At 39.8% G+C, this 20,974-nt stretch overlaps 2 protein-coding genes across 2 annotated transcripts; both read left to right on the top strand.

Annotated features, from left to right (window-relative positions):
- Positions 1–3,014: 3,014 nt before the first annotated feature.
- On the top strand, positions 3,015–4,639 carry LOC107811123 (uncharacterized). The gene is made up of 4 exons (XM_016635994.2): positions 3,015–3,167; positions 3,312–3,614; positions 3,855–4,100; positions 4,235–4,639. Exons 1-4 carry the CDS (start codon positions 3,015–3,017, stop codon positions 4,637–4,639), a joined length of 1,107 nt encoding a protein of 368 aa, XP_016491480.2.
- Positions 4,640–6,894: 2,255 nt separating this feature from the next.
- On the top strand, positions 6,895–7,557 carry LOC107811122 (uncharacterized). Its single transcript, XM_075232372.1, has one exon. It carries the CDS (start codon positions 6,895–6,897, stop codon positions 7,555–7,557), a length of 663 nt encoding a protein of 220 aa, XP_075088473.1.
- Positions 7,558–20,974: the final 13,417 nt, after the last annotated feature.

Genomic DNA, 20,974 nt, shown 5'->3' with positions numbered 1-20,974 from the left:
ATAATTTACTAGAAGCATTCTCTCGAACTACTCTAGTTAACAATTTATGCAACTCAGAGTTATCCCACCAAAGCTTCGTTATCTCTAACCCTGATTTTAAATTTAAGTAATTAATCTCTTAACTTACCCGAAAGTGGTATTGTTCAACAATAATCTAACCAAGTGTTCTTTCTCAAGAAACATAAGATAACTAGACACGATTAATCAAGGGCCCTTTCAATTAATCACAAGACAACATGTAGTTGAACAATCATAAAGTAAAAATGGCTCAATTATATCAAAACAGAGTCAAGACTTAATCCAACAATTGGTTCCATCAACCCTAGATGACGGGTTTAGCTACTCATACTAAGAGATAAAAATTCACTATATAAAGTCATAATCAACAATGGAATTAAAAAGAAGAATATAAAAACTCTAAGGAAATTCTCTGTCTTTCTTCCGTGTTCTTGCTTCAAATCTCTCTAAAAATAACTCTCTTCTTTTTTGGACGAATTAGGCTTCATATAGGTTTAGGTTAGTCATCCTCGATATTACATAATTGACCCTGGGTTCTTAGCTCCCGTCAACCCGTCTGCGACCTCGGATTTGGCAATTGTTCTGTTCGCGACTGCGGAGCTGGCACTTGATCTTCTTTCTCCTTTTCGACCGTGCTATCCTCTGATTGGCCATATTGACTCCAAAACACTCTTTAGCTTTCTCCTAGCTCGGAATGGCTCCTGCAAAATGTAAAACTCTTAATTAGATTATTTTGTTATCTTTTACATTCAAACATTGATAAAGTGCACCCAAATTAGAGTGTAAATAGTATCTAAATTGCATAGTTATCATCTACTATCAACATCCCACACTTAAACCTTTGCTCGTCCTTGAGCAATCAAACCACACTCTACAGAGGCCTAACTTCCCTGAGCGACTTCCCTAATTCGTCACACCAAGAATATTCCTCATAGATTGAGTACATTAGTGTAACATCCACACCTCAAGAGTTGACTCCCGCGAGCCACGCTATATTCCTAATCGGCTTACTTACCCTAACTCAGAGGTCCAATTGCAGGGAGGGGCGGAGCTAGAACATAGGTTACGGGTTTGGTTGAACCCAATAACTTTAATCTAAACTCTATTTTTGTCTTAAGAAATTAATTGAATATCTGCAATTATTAATTTAGAACCCATTAAGTTAAACAGACTAGATTTCTAGACCCAAAAACTTCAAATTCTAATTTTGCAGGCCTTCACTCTTTATTTCTTCCGAGAAAATTGCCTTCTGTAGTGACAAAGCAAGTAAGTGAGAATGTGAAGAAATCATCACAGAAGTACTTGCAATTAGCTATAGAAAATAAGATTGAGTTTTGGTTTATGCGATTCTTAAATCATCAAATAATCTTGAACATGGTAAATGTGGCTAGCTATCTCACAAGCTCGATGACCTATGACATTATAAATATAGTCCAAAATATGTACAGTTTCAAATTTTCCTCAATGAAAGATCAAAAACTTGTAAGTACAAATCAAGATGATTTTAATTTATAGCTAATATAATTCATTGTGTATGTCAATGCTTTTGTTAAGTTATGAGAATTTTTACTATGTTAGTCACATAATTACCCAAGCCTATTTATGTACTTAGATAGTACCACCACCTGTTCACTATAGATTAGTACCTATAATGTGAAATTAGCTGCAATTGATGAGGCTTGCTCAGTTGGTAAAAACATATCCACCCACGACCGTTAGATCCTGATTTCAAGTCACGCTGAAGAGGAAGTGTGAAAACTAGGGGCGGACCTACATGGGATCAAACGGGTTCATATGAATCCGCTTCGCCGAAAAATTATACTGTTTATATAGGTATATCTCATTTTTCTTTGAGAAAATAAGTGGATAAGTAAGATTTTGAATCCACTTTGACAGAAAGAGAGCGCCCAGCTCTCTGGCATAGCGGGTTCATTATTTTCCAAGGATCCCAAGTTCGAAACTGGCCAACAACGTTTCCTCTGTGTATAAGCTTTTTTACTTTTTCTCCGGTAAAAGCTTTCTTTATTCATTAGGAAAAAAAACTACATATTAAATATTGAATAGTCTTCTCTTGGTTAAAAACTTTCACCCGTAAAACATTCAAACCTCAAGGTCTCCACCATCGGCCGTAGCCTCGCTTTTGTTTGCCCATTGTCATCTCGCTAGAATCCACCTCTCGCGCCATCCGCAAAGTCACCAATCAGGTTTTTCTTTATTCTCTACTTTTTGTATAATGTATCTAATTATATCTGATTATAAAAGTAGCATGGTTGTGTGTGAATTGTGATTTCTTCAAATAAGAAAAATTTGCACCTCTTAAAATCATTGGTAATTACAGTTGGGTTTGGGTATTTCTTCTCTCTTGTAATTTGGGAATTGGCACCAATCACCATCATTATTTTGTGAATTGACTTTAAGATTATTCTTGTTTGTGATGCTAGTTGAAACATAAGTTTAAATATACTTATTAAATTATTGTTCTAATTAGAAATTTAATTTGGTAATCCAGTTTCAAAATTCAATGAAGCGATATTTCACTCCAGTATCTTCTAAGTTGCCGCAATCAAGTTCTTCCCGTTAAAATGCTCCTCCAGGAGAAGAAAATCCGAACCGATTAGAAGAACAACCTCCTTCATCTAAAAAACAAAGGCAAGGAGTTGATCTGGACTCTTTAAAGGCTGATCCAAAGGAAAGAATATCTATTAGGGACTATCATCCAAATGAGCGTGATGAAATTAGAAGAGCATACCTTCAAAGAGGTCCTTACCAACCTCGAAATCACAAGTTTCCTAAAAGAGATTTTTTCTGTTTAACGCATCGTTTTAATCCCAAATAGTTTGATCAATATCATGATTGGTTAGAGTATAGTATGATAGAAGATGCAACATCAAAGTTTGTGTTGTTATTTATTTCAAGATGAAAGCATTCATCAAGGTGGAGTTGATGTATTTTTGAGTATAGGACTTAAAAGTTGGCATAAAAAGAAAAGATTAGACATGCATATTGGAGGGCTGAGCAGCATTCATAACCAAGCAAAGAAAAAATGTGAAGATCTAATGCAACAGAAACAGTCAATTCAAAATGCATTTGATAGGCAATCCACTCAAACAAAGCTCGAACACCGACTTCATTTAAAGGCTTCAATTGAGGTGGTGACACTCCTTCTGAATCAAGGATTAGCATTCCGCTGACATCGTAAAGATGAATCATCATTAAACAAAGGTAAATTTCTTGAAATCCTTAAGTGGTATGCAAAAAGGTGTGATAAAATATGTGATCTTGTGTTGGAAAAGGCTCCAAAAAATGATAAGTTGACTTCTCATAAAATTCAAAAAGATATTATCACTGCATGTAAGCTTGAGACAATTAAAGCTATTATAGAGGATCTAAATGGTGACAATTTTGCATTGTTAGTGGATGAATCTTGTGACATTTCACGCAAAGTACAAATGGCTATTGTCTTGTGTTATGTTGATAGAATGGGATCTATGGTGGTGCGGTTTATTGGGATCGTACATGTTCGTGACACTGGTTCTTTATATTTAAAGGAAGCAATTGTTAATTACCTTGCTCAGCATTCTTTGAGTTTATCTTATGTACGTGGACAATGCTATGATGGAGCAAGCAAATATGCAAGGGGATCTAAGTGGCCTTAAAACTTTGATTCAAAAAGAAAGTAGATCAGCTTATTCTATTAGATATGGGAGAAATTGATACTGGCAAGGGCTTAAATCAAGAACTTGGTCTAGCTAGAGCTGCTGATACTCGTTGGGGGTCGCACTATAAATCTTTTAAGAACTTTATTAATATGTTTGGCTCTATTATTGATGTTCTAGATACTATCGTTATTGATGCTCGGTCTTGAGAAGAAAGAGCTAAGGAAACAGGATATCTTAGAACATGTCAAACATTTGAGGTTCCTTTCATGTTTAATGAGAGATGTTTTGGTGATCACAAATGAGCTTAATGCATCCTTACAAAAGAAAGAACAGGATATTACAAATGTTGTTCTACTTGTTGATGTGGCAAGAAAACGATTGCAAAGGCTAAGGGATGAAGGATGGGATCTACTTATTGATAAGGTGTCTGCATTTTGTATCAAGCATGACATAGTGATACCTAATTTTGATGAGTTTATGTTAACTCTGGAAGATCTCAACGCAAAGTTGCAGAGCATACCATTTCACATCACTATCGTGTTAATGTGTTTATTAAGATTATTGATTGGCAACTTCATGAACTCAAGGAGTGTTTTAATGAGGAGACAACATATTTGCTTATGGGAGTCGCTTGCTTGAATCCAGTTGACTCATTTTCTAGTTTTGACATCAAGAAGATACTGAGAGTGACTGAATTATATCCTGATGATTTTGATGAAAATATTATGATTACTCTTGAGAATCAGCTTGCGACTTATATCGTTAATATCCGTGATGTTGATGAAAGGTTCTCTAATTTAAAAGGACTTAGTGATCTTTCTGAAAAGCTAGTTAAGACAAAGAAGCATTTGAATTATCCATTTGTGTTTCGCCTAGTGAAATTTGCGTTGCTCCTGCCAGTTGCCACTGCTACAGTTGAAAGAACTTTTTCCACAATGAAGTTGATCAAGAGTGAATTGTGAAATCGAATGAATGATAAATTTATGAGTGGTTGTTTGGTACCTTATGTAGAAAGAGAAATGTTTAATAGTGTTTCTGATGAAACAATTATGAATAGGTTTCATGAAATGAAAACTCGTAGAGTACAGTTGGAATAATATGTTAGATTATTTTTTCAATTAATAATAATTTATTTTTTCAATTTCTTTATGCATTACTTCTTCATCTATTGAATTCGCTTGATGAAAAATCTGGGTCCGCCACGGGTGAAAACACTATAGATCCTCCTAATTTGGGAGTGGTTTTAAAAAAAATGCAGTTGATCCATTGCAACCAGAGCTAGTTCCGTTCATGTAATAAAATAATGCTAATTCATTGAAAATTCGTAATGTGATCAAGGCAGCACGTCTAATGCAATTAATTAGAGCCAGTTTATGTAAAAGAATATGACCACCATCCCTCTTCTATTAAAAAAAAAAATTAGTAATGTGAAAGGCAGCTCATGTCCTTTGACTTTAGGATAATACTTGTATGAAATTATGTCATATATGCCAAAAGCCATTTATAGTCAAAACTCATTTCTACCATTAGGCATTAATAATTTAATATAGAAATAATTCCAAAGACCTTTCATTACGGTTCTATAATATTAATTACCACCCTATATACAATAACAAAATTACCAGCAATTTGTTTTAACTTTCAAGTGCTCCGAAACACCCCCGAGCACCTTGCGTCTCAACCAAAATCATCCCAACAATGCAAGTCACAAATAATAATATCATAAACATGCTCAAAACATAAAGTGGGAACAGGCTCAAAACAAGTGGTTGAATCGTTACATTCTTTACCCATGTTATCTCACATTTTTGCAATTATTTTATAAGTATTAATGTAGCTGCAGGGAAGTTTAGCGAGTCAAAGAAAGGAATATAATATATTGAGAATAAAGAAAGGTTTTTTTCTTTCATTCTTTAATTTGCTACCTCCCAAGTTACAGTTCGTAGCAATCTTTTCTGTTATTTTGTTTCGTCTTGCTACTCAATACTTTTCTGTTGCAAATTAGCATTAAATTTTTTCATACAATATACATTTCGTAGAAATGGTAATTTTTTCTAGTTTTTAGAGGAACAAGTACAATTACGGACGCGCTGCAATCCCAAGATAACTAGAATCAGCTGTATAAATCGCCACTATCTATTTTTCACTTTATGACATGTCAATCCTTTGTGTTTCCATTTCTTTAAATGTACTGTATTTCTTTTTTTCTTTTTTTTTTTTTGGGGCAAAAGAATAGAAGTTAATACAGCTGCAAATTGTAATTACTTTGGGTTGATAGACTAAAGTAATTAGCTCATCTCCCTATCTCTCTCTGTTGTAGGAGTTGCAGTTTCAAGAAGAATGGCACATCATATTGAGATTACCCAAATGGATCATCAAATTCCACTACTTGTTCAAACTTCTGTAAATCTCTCTCTCATGCACACACACGCACACAAAGTGTGAGCAAAGGCGGATCTAAAATTTAAATTCTATGGGTTCAACTTTTAAGGGTTTTGTCATTAAATCCATTATATTTTAAAGTTATGGATTCATATCTATTATTTTTGCAATTTTAATGAAATTTTACTTCGCGTCGAAAGTTATGAGTTCATTGAACCCATTGATAACAAACTACATCCGCCCCTGAGTGTGAGAGAGACTTCTCTGTAAATGGCACATCCTTCTCTGTATACCTTTTCTTTACAGAACATATACGCACTGCTTGATATTTAGTTAATTAAATTTATTTATTTTGGAAAGACTTCTGTCTTTTTCTGAATGAAACAGAGGTAATTTTCAGTCTTAATATAGTTTTGTTCTGTCTGATCATTATTTAGTGACACTTTATGTAAAGAAAATGCGAAAGAAAAATAAAATGTGACCGACTCCTTTCCACTAATTACAGATAGAAGAAGGGAAGAAAGTGGATCATTTAATTGAGATAAAAGAAAACTACGTATGGTCAAGCGTTGAATACCAATAAATCCGCAAAACATATCTTTGATAAAAGAATTAAGGATTTGAAAAATTCGTCTACCAAATCATGTACCATATTCAAAGTAAATGTGGGGTTACGTGATTCAAATCCAGATGCTTATACCCCAAAAATGATCTCCACTGGTCCTTACCATATCAAAAGTCCTCAACTTCGGTCCATGGAGAAGTACAAGTTGTTGTACCTACAACGGTTTCTCAAACGAAAAACGGAGATTAATGTGAAAGTTACATTAGTGAAATGGAGAAACTAAAAGATGAAGCACTTAAGTGTTATGATGATATAGGGGATGACGACCTTGGCAGTGATATTGTTGAGAAATTTTCAGAAATATTGTTGCTTGATGGATGTTTTGTGGTTGAGTATATTCGAGAGCGTAGTAGGATAAAGCCAAACGGAGAAGACATAATTATCAAGGCAGGTTGCATGAGAGGTATTGTACGTCAAGATTTGTTGTTAATAGAAAACAAACTTCCTTTTTTTGTCCTGACCAAACTTCATGACACGACGACAAACCATCAAATACCATTCATAAATATGGTGAAGAAGACCTTTCTTCCTTTCTTACCAAAGATGACCCCTGCATCCTTTAATGAGAGTGAAGGTAACACAACAGAAATCAAACATTTACTTCAAATAGTACACATATCGTGCCACTCTTCAAAGATGAAAGATATGCCAAGAGATAAGGACCATCTAAAGGTCATGCCAAATGCAATAGAGCTTTCGGAAGCTGGAGCTAGCTTCGTAAAAGTCGGATATATTTATAGAAGGTTAGACGAAGACGACCTTAGATATAACACAAGTTTATTTGATGTCACATTTGAGAATGGGTTAATGGAAATTCCTTGTTTTGAAGTGGATGATAATACGGAGACTCTCATGCGAAATCTTATAGTATGAGCAACAATAATCTGATGTACATCCAACATATTTCAGTGATTTTGCAACTTTCATGGATTATCTTATTGACTCGGAGAAAGATGTAAGTTTGCTTCGCCTAAAAGGAATCATCAGGAACAATATATAGGAGAGAACAAAGAAGTGGCTAGCCTCTTCAACAAAATCGGGAAAGGGGTGTCCTTTTCAGATGAGTTCTATTGCAAACAAGAATGCATAAAGTTAGTTCAACATTGTGAAAACCCATGAAACCGAACGAAGGCAAGTTTGAAGCGTAATTATTTTAGTAGTCCTTGGGTTGGAGCTTCAACTATGGCAGCCATCGTACTTCTCATACTCACGCAATGACGTCTCAATAAAATTCGTGGCCTAAAGTCAAATTTTAACAATGGGACTTTTTTTCTTTTTTGTTTTATTTATATTGTAGTTAACTTACAAAATGTAATACTAATATTTACTTTGGTTTTTTCCTTTCTTTTTGTCTGTAATTTAGTTATCTTACAAAATATAATACGTAGTACTAATATTTATATTGGTAAGAAAATTCAAGTTACTAAGATGTTAGCAACATATTTACAACGTGTTACCATGGATCTTATTGTAAAAAATATTATTTACCAGTATGAAGATTTGAGTATTTTAATTCAAAGTTCTAAAATATTTTTATTATTAAAAGTAGACAGTCTTTATTTCTACTTTTATAAGGAGTTTGTATAAACTTTAATATTGTCTAAGCAAAAATAAGTTAAAAATTCACAATTATTTTTGGGGCCCCAAAATTTTGGGAGCCTAAAGCAAATGCTTTACTAGCCTGCCCCATTGTATTGTTTCCTCACATAACTCCATGCATGCTTCTCACACCTTTAGTCAATTAATTAATGCACAAGCTTTGTCTAATTAAAAACAACATAATTTATCGACCACAAACGGTCGGAATTTATCGACCGTCTCAGTCGGATATGCCTTAGCGACCAACCAGTTACTGACTACGCATTTCGGTCGGCTTTTGGTCGGTTTTCTTAACTAATCGACCACCCTCGGTCGATTATTTTGGTCGCTTTTCACCGTGTTTTTAATAGTATTGGTTGAGTGTTTTTTCTTCCTTTTCCCGTCCTATTCGACGAAGCAATCTTGGACCCTATATGGTAACTAGTTCATTCAACCGACAGAATTTTTCTCAGCGCTCTCATAATTGCAAAAAGCTTTCCATGCATTATTTCTTTTATATTTTGTTTTGCAGAAGAGATTGTGGCAAACGTTAATGGAGACTGTGCATGGTAAGTTGAGTGAAGGGGCAAAACTCCTAAAAGCGAGAAGAATTGGGAAACTATTTGATTAGGATTTTAATCTAGACAGGTGAAAAATAACGACCCTGTACATTATTCGACAAATAAAGTAGTAGTAGCCAACTTTTTTTTTTTTTTTTTTTCAATGTGAATATTACCATTGACAACACCAAATAATTACACTTATAGAGCAAAATCTGACCACCGACTTTCAAGCCTCCAACAAAACAGAAAATCAACTAAATACAGATAATTTGTCCAACTAAACTCCTACATTTTTGTGCTTTCTTAGACTTTTGAAGTAACTCTACCCTTTCTATAACTTCCCTCTTAATTTGTGTAACTACCTCTGCTCTATTTACCGTTCTTCCTTGAATTTTTTTTGTTCCTAGCTCTCAGATATGGTATATCACTGCTATACTACTAGAAATCCGGTAATTAGCGACCAAATTTAGTCGGTCCAAAAAAGCGACCAAAGTTGATCGGTAACCAGGAGAAAAATATTTTATATTTATTTTAAATAAATTACTGTGATTGCATTCATCACTTGTTTAAATAAATTCTACGTTCCGAGACCTTAAAACCCTCTCTTAGCATCACCTCGACTTGCGTGCGCAGTCCGGGCGTGTAGCCGGAAAGCCTAAATGTGAAAAATGATAAATTTTGACTATAAAATGAATTAATTTGACTTCGGTCAACGTTTTGGGTAAACGGATCCGGAACCGTGATTTGACTGTCCCGGAGGGTCCGTAGGAAAATATGGGACTTGGGCGTATGGCCGGAATCGAATTCCGAGGTCCCAAACCCGAGAAATGAATTTTTGAAGAAAATTATTTTCTGAAATTGTTTAAAGGATTTGGAAGTGAATTTTGATTAGAACATATTGGTACCAGACCCGTATTTTGGTTCCGGCGTCCGGTACAGATCTTATATATGATTTAAGATAATTCTGTGAAGTTTGGTAAGAAACGGAATCCGTTTGACGTGATTCGGACCTTAAATGCAAATTTGATGTTTAAAGAAGTTTTGAAAATTTCATCGATCTTGAGGTTTAATTCGATGTTCATGATGTTATTTTGGTGGTTTTATTACACGAATAAGTCTGTATGATGTTTTTGAGGTTGTGTATATATATGGTTTGGAGCCCCTAGGGCTCGGGTGAGTTTTGGATAGGTCACAGGGTGCATTTTAAACTTAGAAAAGTTGCAGATTTTAGCTGGTGTGTCCAAACCTGCAGGCCTGGCTCGCAAATGCAAAGGCTGGATCGCAAATGCGAAACCAGCCCAGGCCTGCCCATTCTCACAAATGCGAGACTTCTTTCGCAAATGCGAAAGTCCCTGTTCCAGTCTTGAGTTGCAAATGCGATGAAGTGGTCGCAATTCCCAAGTCGCAAATGCGACAAGTTGTTCGCAAATGCGAATGTCCTATTTTCCTGAAGGGTTCGCAAATGCGAGCCCTGTTTCACAATTCCCAAGCCAGCAGAGGATTGCGAACCCCTGTTCGCAATTCCCATATCTGAGACCTGCAACGTTTATACTTAAACAATTTTAAACCCATTTTTCACATCTTTTCAAAACACAAACTCCTTAGGGCGATTTTCCAAGAACAACTCTTCTTTTGAATCGATTGTAAGTTAATTTTAACTCATTTCCTTTAATCATTAACATCTTTTAACATGATTTCAACTTGAAATCAATGATTTTCATGGGGGAAATTGGGTGTTTTGGGTAGAACCTAGGTTTTTCAAAAATTGGGGATTTGGACCTCGATTTGAGGTCCGATTTCAAAACAAATTATATATTTGGGTTCGTGGGGGAATGGGTAATCGGGTTTTGGTTCGAACCTCGGGTTTGACCATGTGGGCCTAGGGGCGATTTTTGACTTTTTGGGCAAAACTTTGGAAAACTCATTTTTATGCATTCAAATTGATTCATTTGGCGTTTATTGATGTAATTAAGTAACTTGTGACTAGATATGAACAAATTGGTGGTAGAATCAAGGGGTAAAGCTATAATTGAATCATGAATTGTGTTCGTGGCATCGAGGTAAGTGTTTGGTCTAACCTTAGCTTGAGGGATTAGGAGTTGAGTCCTATCTGTTATGTGGTAATTGTTGAGTACGACGTATAGGCATGGTGACGAGTATCTATACGTTGGTATCTAGCATGACCATGAGCCCTTAAATTGTGATTATCATGACTTCGTTGTATCTTTCATGCCTTGGTGAGGGTTTCTAATTGTTGTATAAAGTTTGTGGAAAGAATTGTGACCTATGAACATTGAGGAGCGTTGGCTCAAGTTGTATAACGAATTTTGAAAGTACAAGTGAAAATTGAACTTTTAAAGCATTGGCTCGAGTTGTGAAATGAGTTGCAAAGGTATGAGTGATAATTGAACCTCTAGAGTATTAGCTCGAGTTGTGAAGTGAATTGTGAAGTAAAATTGAGAAAGAGAAGAGATCATTATCTTGTCACCCTTGCCGGGCTATTGTTGATTTATTTGTTATCTCCCTTGCCGGGATGTGGATGTTATTGATGTTGTTCCCTTGCCGGGATTTAATTGTTGACTTGTTGCTCCCTTGCCAGGATTCATATTGCAAATTTCCTTTATTTCCTTGCTGTATTGTTTGTGATTGTTGTTTGGGTGAGGAAGAGAGTTAAAACACGAAGGGTGATGTCGTGCATTGTTTGTTTTGTGAGGAAAGAGTGTAAAGCACGAAGGGTGATTCTGTGCCGCACGATGTACCATTCCGTTCCTATTATATTGATTTCATGGTGAGGAAAGAGTGTAAAGCACGAAGGGTGATGTCATGCCGCACGATGTACCATTCCGTGCCTATTGTATTGATTCTTATGGTGAGGACGAGAGTAAAAGCACGAAGGGTGGTGCCGTGCACTTGTCCTTGATTTCCCTGATTCTTGCTGATAATTGAGTTATGTTGTCCTTTACGTTTATTTACTCATTTTCTATTGTTATTTGATTGTATTTCGAGGTTATAGATTTCCTTACCCTATTTTCCTTGTGATTGTTGTTTGGGTGAGGAAGAGCGTAAAGCACGAAGGGTGATGCCGTGTTTTGTTTTGGTGAGAGAGTATTAAAGCACGAAGTGTAATATCGTGTATTGTGAGAGAGAGTAAAAGCACGAAGGGTGATGTTGTGCACTTGTTTTTGATTTCCTAATTTTTATTGATAACTGTGTTACGATTTCTCTACACTAAATTGCTGGTTTCTTGTTGATACTTGCTGTACCCCGCAGCATGATTTCCCCTTCCAATTTTCAATTGAACTGTGGTGATCCTCATATTTATTTGTTGCTCTTCTGTTACTATTTGATGTTTCCCCGTAGCATGTTTTCCCTCTCCCATACTTGACTCTATATGATTGTTTCTTTCTGTACTTCTTTTCTGCTGTATATAGTTAAATTGCACAGGTTTATTTGGTAGTCTGGTCCTATCCTCGTCACTACTTCGTTGAGGTTAGGCTAGGCACTTACCAGCACATGGGGTCGGTTGTGCTGATACTACACTCTGCACTCTTTTGTGCAGACCCCAGTGTTGTCGACTTCAGACCGCAGTAGGATTGTTGATTCTTGCTCATCAGGCGACCCGAGGTAGTCTTGCAGGCGTCCACAGGCCTTGGCGTCTCCTTCTATCTACTATTCATGTTTCTTTCATGCATTTCCAGAGATAGTGTTGTATTTATTCTTTCAGACCTTTAATTGTAGTATTCATAGACCATCTGTGAAACTGTGACACCGGTTCTGGGTAGTCGAGACTCAAACAGCTGTATTGGATTCATGTTTAGCTAGCTTATTGCTTTTTCTTCCGCTTATGTTAAATTCAATTGTTTATATGTTATTACTTCGCAATTATTAATGAATATAAAATGGGTAACCAAGGTAAATTGTTCATATAATTGGCTTGCCTAACTCATATTAGTAGGCCCCATCACGACTCCCGAGAGTGGGAAATCCGGGTCGTGACAAGTTGGTATCAGAGCTCTAGGTTACATGGGTCTCAAAGTTCACACACAAGCTTAGTAGAGTCTTAGGGATCGGTACGGAGACGTATGTATTTATCCACCAGAGGCTACAGAGTTAGGGAAAGTTTCACTTCTATTCTTCCCTATCATGCGATTTTGTTCTCTCAATGCTAAATTGAAACCTCTACTCTTATCCTTTCGCGACAGGCGAGGTCATGTACCGCTTTTTCAGCCGAGGAGCAGCACAGACCGGTGATAGATCAGCTATGTCTTAGGAGGCTTTGTGGAGGTTGGATAAGTTTCACCATGCTCTTCACTACTACATTCATTAGTGCTTCTACTGAGGATCCCCAGGATTATCTAGACAGTTATCATGAGGTTCTCAGGAAATGGGGATCATGGAGACCAATTGGGGTCGATCTTGTTTCCTTTCGCTTGTCTGGATCTGCCAAGACCTGTTGGAGAGATTATTGATTGGCTATACCAGTTATGTCATCAGCTTTATCTTGAGAACAATTCACACAGCTATTTCTGGAGAAGTTTCTCCCCATCACTCAGAGAGAGTCCTATCGGAGGCAGTTTGAGCATCTCCAGCAGGGTTCTATGACTGTTACTCAGTACGAGATCAGATTCATCGACTTGGATCGTCATGCTCTTATCATGCTTCCCACTGAGAGAGAGAGAGAGAGAGAGCGAGGAGGTTCATTAAGGGACTCGTCTAGCCCGCTTAGTTAGCTAGAGATGGAGGTAGCGATATTAAAGGTGGAGATAGAGATGCTAGAGGTGGAGGTAGAGGTATTAGAGGTGGAGGCGCAGGTATTGTTCTGGTTTGTAGCATAGAAGCTTCGATTTATTTTGCGCTGCATCTGGTCATGCCTAGTGGTTCTTTGAGTGCCCCTGTTTATATGTCTACGCCAGTGGGTGATTCTATTATGGTGGATCGTGTTCATTGATTATGTATAGTTATGATTGGAGGTCTTGAGACTCATGTAGATTTGCTTCTTCTGGAAATGGTTAATTTCGATGTCATATTGGGGATGGACTGGCTATCACCTTACCACGCTATCTTGGACTGTCATGCCAAGACTGCAACCTTAGCCTTACCAGGTTTACCTCGTTTAGAGTGGAGAGGGACTCCTGGTCATTCTACCCGTAGTGTTATCTCTTATGTGAAGGCTCGGCGTATGGTCGAGAAGGGTTGTTTGGCCTATTTGGCATATGTTCGTGATTCTAGTGCTGAGGTTCCTCTATTGATTCTGTGCCTGTTGTTCGTGAGTTTCCTGAGGTATTCCCTTCAGACCTGCCGAGTATGCCACTCGATAGGGATATTGAGTTTTGCATTGATTTGGCTCCGGGCACTCAGCCCATTTCTATCCCGTTGTATCGTATGGCCTCGCCTGAGTTGAAAGAGTTGAAAGAGCAGTTGCAAGACCTGCTTGAGAAAGGTTTCATTAGACCCAGTGTTTCGCCTTGGGGTGCGCCGGTGTTGTTTGTTAAGAAGAAGGATGGGTCGATGAGAATGTGTATTGATTACCGGCAGTTGAACAAGGTTACGATCAAGAATAAGTATCCATTACCGAGGATTGATGATTTGTTTGATCAGCTTCAGGGTGACAAGGTATTTTCGAAGATTGACTTGAGATCTGGCTACCATCAGTTGAGGATTAGGGCATACGATGTCCCTAAGATAGCTTTCTACACTCGGTACGGGCATTATAAGTTCTTGGTGATGTCATTCGGTTGACAAATGCCCCAGCAGATTTTATGGATTTGATGAACTGAGTGTTCAGGCCTTATTTGGATACGTTCGTGATAGTATTCATTGATGATATTTTGATCTATTCTCGCAGCCCTGAGGAGCACGAGCAACATTTTAGAGTGGTTCTTCAGACCTTGAAGGATAGTCAGTTATATGCTAAGTTCTCAAAGTGTGAGTTCTGGTTGAGTTCAGTTGCATTTTTGGGTCATGTTGTATCAGTAGAGGGTATTCAGTTTGATCCGAAGAAGATTGAGGCAGTCAAGGACTGGCCTACACCAACATCAGCTATAAAGATTCGGAGTTCCTTGGGATTGGCAAGCTACTATCGTCGGTTTGTGGAGGGGTTTTCATCTATCGCAGCCTCGATGGCTAGGTTGACCCAGAAGGGTTCCCAGTTCAGATGGTCGGATGAGTGTGAGGCGAGCTTTCAGAAGCTCAAGATAGCTCTGACTACGGCACCGATGTTGGTTTTTCCCACAGGTTCAGGGCCCTATACAGTTTATTGTGATGCATCTCGTATTGGACTTGGTGCAGTGTTGACACAGGATGGCAAGGTCATTGCATATGCTTCGCATCAGTTGAAGATTCATGAGAAGAACTATCCGGTTCATGATTTGGAGTTGGCAGTCATTGTTCATGCATTGAAGATTTGGAGGCATTATCTGTATGGCGTGGCATGTGAGGTGTTCACGGATCACAAGAGTCTTCAGTATTTGTTCAAGCAAAAGGAATTGAATTTAAGGCAGAGGAGGTGGTTGGAGTTGTTGAAGGATTATGATATCACCATCTTATATCATCCGGGAAAGGCCAATGTGGTGGCCGATGCCTTGAGCAGGAAGTCAGCCAATATAGGCAGTCTTGCTTATATTCCAATCGGTGAGAGGCCGCTTGCTTTGGATGTTCAGGCTTTGGCCAATCAGTTCGTGAGGTTGGATGTTTTTGAGCCCAGTCGGGTGTTAGCTTGCACGGTCGCTCGTTCTTCTTTATTGGAGTGTATCCATGATTAGCAGTATGATGATCCCCATTTGTGTGTCCTTAGAGACACGGTGCAGCACGGAGCTGCCAAGCAGGTTACCTTAGGTGATGATGGAGTTTTGAGATTGCAGGGTCGAGTTTGTGTACCTAATGTGGATGGGCTCCGATAGTTGATTTTAGAGGAGGCCCATAGCTCCCGGTACTCTATTCATCCGGGCGCTGCTAAGATGTATCAGGATTTGCGGTAGCATTATTGGTGGAGGAGAATGAAGAAGGATATCGTTGCATATGTGGCTCGGTGTTTGAATTATTAGCAGGTTAAGTACGAGCATCAGAGGCCCGGTGGTTTGTTTCAGAGGATTGAGTTTCCCGAGTGGAAGTGGGAGCGGATCACTATGGATTTCATTGTTGGACTCCTGCAGACTCGGAGGAAGTTTGACGCAGTATGGGTCATTGTTGACAGGCTGACCAAGTCAGTGCATTTCATTCCTATGGCAGTCTCCTATTCTTTTGAGAGGTTAGCTGAGATCTATATCCGGGAGATTGTTCGCCTTCATGGTGTGCCCGTGTCTATCATTTCGAACCGACGTACACAGTTTACCTCATGCTTTTGGAGGGCAGTTTAGCGAGAGTTGGGCACACAGGTTGAGTTAAGCACAACATTTCATCCCCAGACGAACGAATAGTCCGAGCGGACTATTCAGATTTTGGAAGATATGCTCCGAGCTTGTGTCATTAACTTTGGAGGCTCGTGGGATCAATTTTTGCCTTTAGCAGAGTTTGCCTACAACAACATCTACCAGTCCAGTATTCAGATGGCTCCGTATGAGGCTTTGTATGGTAGGCGATATCGGTCTTCGGTTGGATGGTTTGAGCCGGGAGAGGCTCGGTTGTTGGGTACGGATCTGGTTCAGGATGCCTTGGACAAGGTCAGGATCATTCAGGATAGGCTTCGTACAGCTCATTCCAGGCAAAAGAGTTATGCCGACCGCAAGGTTCGTGATTTAGCATTCATGGTTGGTGAGCGGGTATTGCTTTGAGTGTCGCCTATGAAGGGCGTAATGAGATTTCGGAAGAAAGGCAAGCTTAGCCCTAGGCTCATTGGCCCGTTTGAGATTCTCGATCGAGTGGGAGAGGTGGCCTATAGACTTGCGTTTCCGCCGAGCTTATCAGTCGTGCATCCAGTGTTTCATGTGTCCATGCTTCGAAAGTACCACGACGATCCATCCCACGTGTTAGATTTCAGAACTGTCCAGTTGGACAAGGACTTTTCTTATGAGGAGGAGTCGTGTGACGACCCAAAAGGTCATCACCGTAGTTTTTCCTTGTTCCGCACTTCCGAGGCCTTGAAAACCTCGTTTTTAGTTGCCCCGATTTGCGTGCGCAGTTCGGGCGCGTAGCCGGTAAGTTTTTATGTTAGAATATGTGAATTATGTGAAATATTTGATGGCTTTTGATATTAATATGCATAATATTGACTTCGGTCAACATTTTGGGTAAACGGACCCGGACCTGTGATTCGATGGTCTCGGAGGGTCCGTACAAAATATGGGACTTGGGCGTGTGCCCTGAATTAAATTTCCGAGATCCCAAGCCCGAGAAATGAAATTTTGTGTGAAATTGTTTTCTGAAATTAATTAAGGAAAATGAAGAAGGAAATTGATCAGAAAACTGTGGTATTGGGCTCGTATTTTGGTTCCGACGCCCGGTACGAGTCATAAATATGTTTTAAACACTATCTGTAAAGTTTGGCTAAAAACGGACGTCATATGACGTGTTTCGGACTTAAAATGGGGAATTTGAGTTTTATGAAAGTTGAAAAAAATCATGTGTTTTGAGGCTTGATTCTATGTATATGATGTTATTTTGGCGATTTGATCGCACAAATGAGACCGTAAGATGTTTTTAAGATCATATGTATGTTTGGTTTGGAGCCCCGAGGGCTCGGGTGAGTTTTGAGTGGGGCCCGGGAGGTCTTAGACTAAAAAAAATGCAAGTTCATGTGTTGCAGGCCCAGCGCAGCCGCGGCCGTTTCCGCGCGGTCCACGCTGGCAGCCACGCGGCCGCAGTGCTTTTCTGTGCGGTCCGCGTGGTGGGGGTTCAGAGGGTCGGTAGCCAGGTCGACCAGCGCGGTCGCGCACCAAATCAGTATGGTCCGCGCTGGGTGGGTTCAGAGAGCCCACTTCTTCCCTCCCTCGGCGCGGCCGCGGTACATTTTCGCGCGGTCCGCGCTGGTAGCCACGCGTCCGCGGTGCATTTCTGCGCGGTCCGCGCCATCCCCCAACATATATATAAATTCGGGATTTTCAGTCATTTTATCCACTTTTCAAAAATCCAAAACCTAAGAGGCGATTTTCCAAACAACTTTTCTTCTCCAAAACGATTGTAAGTGATTTCTAACTTAATTTCTTTATTCTTTGACATCTTTTAACATGATTTCAAATTCAAATCAAAGATTTTCATGGGGGAAATTGGGTGTTTTGGGTAGAACCTAGGTTTTCTACAAATTGAGAAGTTGGACCTCAATTTGAGGTCCCATTTCAAAACAAATCATATATTTGGATTCGTGGGAGAATGGGTAACCGGGCTTTGGTCCGAACATCGAGTTTCGACCACGTGGGTCCGGAGGTGTTTTTGACCATTTTGGGAAAATCCTTGTAAAATTTATTTTTCATGCATGGGGAGTGATTCATTTAGTAATTATTAATGTGACTAAGTAACTTATGACTAGATTCGAGCGGATTGGTGGTGGAATCAAGAGGTAAAGCTATACTAGAAGCGTGAGTTGAGTTTGGAGCATTCGAGGTAAGTGTTTGTTCTAACTTTGGCTTGAGGGAATAGGATTAGGATGTTATTTGCTACTTGCTAATGTGGAGTACGGTGTATAGGCATGGTGACGGTTATCTATGCACCGGAGTCTAGCATGACCGTGAGTCTTAATTGCTTTTAATTCGAATAACGTGACACAATCTCCTTGTTTATTTGATGAGTTTCATATAATGTGAACGGTTGAGGTAAAATTGTGATTGGTGTACTTTTGGAGCGTTAGCTCGAACATGAATGTGTTAGTTGAGGAAGAAGGGATATAAAAAGAGAATGTGTTGTGATTACTCCCTTGCTGGGATGTGTAGACCGATATATATACTCTCCCTTGTCGGGATATTTTGGGCTGTTAGTTGTACCCTTGCCGGGTTAGAGTGATATGCTATTGATTTCCCCTAATGGGACTCTCCTTACAAAATCAGATGTTTCGAATTATATTATGGGATCGTGTGGCACGTCGTCCACTTATATATGATAATATGGGATCGTGTGGCACGCCGTCCACTTATATATGATAATATGGGATCGTGTGGCACGCCGTCCACTTATACATGATATTATGGGATCGTGTGGCACGCCGTCCACTTTTATATGATATTATAGGATCGTGTGGCACGCCGTCCACTTATATATGATATTATGGGATTGTGTGGCACGCCGTCCACTTATATATGATATTATGGGATCGTGTGGCACGCCGTCCACTTATATATGATATTATGGGATCGTGTGGCACGCCATCCACTTATATATGATATTATGGGATCGTGTGGCACGTCGTCCACTTATATATGATATTATGGGATCGTGTGGCACGTCGTCCACTTATATATGATATTATGGGATCGTGTGGCACGCCGTCCACTTATATATGATATTATGGGATCGTGTGGCACGCCGTCCACTTATATATGATATTATGGGATCGTGTGGCACGCCGTCCACTTATATATGATATTATGGGATCGTGTGGCATGTATATATATATATATATATATATATATAATGGGAACCGGAGTTTCTTCTGTTTATTTCCGATATTTCATTTTTATCTGTTACTCCCCGATAGCATGTCCCCTCCTAGCTTTACTTTGTATTATCTTGTTATTGTTTTCTTGTACTTGTATATATATCTGTACAGGTTAATTGTGGTAGGTCCTGTCTAGCCTCGTCACTACTTCGCCGGGGTTAGGCCAGACACTTACCAGCACATGGGGTCGGTTGTGCTGATGCTACACTCTGTGCATATTTGTGCACAGATCATGGAGCAGCTTACGGACCACAGCAGTAGGACTTCTGGGAGCGATCTTCAGTCCAGGGACTCTCGAGGTAGCCTAGATGGCGTTCGCATGCCGAAGCCCCTTTCCATGTTTTTCGTTTGTTCATCTTGTATCCGACAAACATGATGTATTTCCTTTCAGACATTGTTTGTAGTATTCTGTAGTAGTCCGTGAGCTAGTGACACCAGACCTTGGGTAGTGATGTGTATTAAACTTCCGCACTTTTGGTTTTCAGTTGCTTTAGATTTGAAGTCTTCCGCTTAAATTTTGTCTCGTTTATTATATTGTTTGAAAGAAAGCAGGAAAGGTGTTTTAAATATTTGGCTCGCCTAGCTCCGATAGTAGGCGCCATCACGACACCCGATGGTGGGAAATCCGGGTATTGACAAGTTGGTATCAGAGCCCTGGGTTACATAGGTCTCACAACTCACGGACAGCTCGGTAGAGTCTAAGGGATCGGTACGGAGACGTCTGTATTTATCCCGCATAGGCTACTGAGTTAGGAAAACTTCACCTTGTTCATCCTTGTCGTGCGATTCTATTTCTCAAGTACTGATTGTCTTTCCACTCTATTCTTTCGCAGATGGTGAGGACACGTGCTTCCTCTTCTACCGCGCAGCAGCCGGAGCCCCCAGCAGCAACTCCTAACAGGGGCAGGGGGCGAGGCCGAGGCTGTGCCAAAGGCCGAGGCCGGGGCAGAGTTCAGCCCCGAGCGGCAGTCCCAGAGGTGGAGCCTCATGTTGACTACGACGAAGGGGTCCCAGCTCCAGCAGCTCTAGTGGGCCCATCTCAGGTCCCAGAGGGTTTCATAGCCACTCCAGTGCTTCAGGACGCTTTGGTCCGACTGGTAGGCTTTATGGAGGGCATTTCTAGAGCGGGTTTGCTTTCCGTAGCTCCAGCCACATCTCAGGCTGAGGGAGGAGTTCAGACTCCCGATACTCGTACTCCAGAGCCGGTAGCTCCTCAGGCTCAGGTTCCAGCAGTTCAGCCAGCCGTGGCAGTTCAGCCACCTATGGTAGCCCAGCCAGGTATTGGGGCTCAGTCCAACGATAGTGCGGCTATGTCCGCGGATGCTTTGTGGAGGCTTGATTGTTTCACCAAGCTCTTCACAACCACATATAGTGGCACCCCCTCAGAGGATGCTCAGGATTTCATATTCAGCTGTCATGAGGTTCTACGGACTATGAGCATTGTAGAGACCAATGGGGTCGACTTCGCCACTTTTCGCCTGGCAGGATCCGCCAAGACTTGGTAGAGGGATTTCTGTTTAGCCAGACCAGTAGGGTCGCCATCATTGACCTGGGATCAGTTTTCAGA

Source organism: Nicotiana tabacum, chromosome 16 (assembly GCF_000715075.1).
Source record: "Nicotiana tabacum cultivar K326 chromosome 16, ASM71507v2, whole genome shotgun sequence".
NCBI classification, from domain to species: domain Eukaryota; kingdom Viridiplantae; phylum Streptophyta; class Magnoliopsida; order Solanales; family Solanaceae; genus Nicotiana; species Nicotiana tabacum.
Note: the sequence above shows the minus strand (reverse complement) of the source record. Positions and strands in the feature narration are given on the sequence as shown.

What these genes read in the sequence shown, in the direction of transcription:
- LOC107811122 (XM_075232372.1), top strand. Translation starts at nt 6,895, where the DNA reads ATGGAGAAACTAAAAGATGAAGCACTTAAGTGTTATGATGATATAGGG.
- LOC107811123 (XM_016635994.2), top strand. Translation starts at nt 3,015, where the DNA reads ATGCATATTGGAGGGCTGAGCAGCATTCATAACCAAGCAAAGAAAAAA. An exon ending in ATTTAAAGGCTTCAATTGAG is followed by an intron (nt 3,168 to 3,311) that starts GTGGTGACACTC and finishes GTGTTGGAAAAG; the next exon opens with GCTCCAAAAAATGATAAGTT. An exon ending in ATTCTTTGAGTTTATCTTAT is followed by an intron (nt 3,615 to 3,854) that starts GTACGTGGACAA and finishes TTGATGTTCTAG; the next exon opens with ATACTATCGTTATTGATGCT.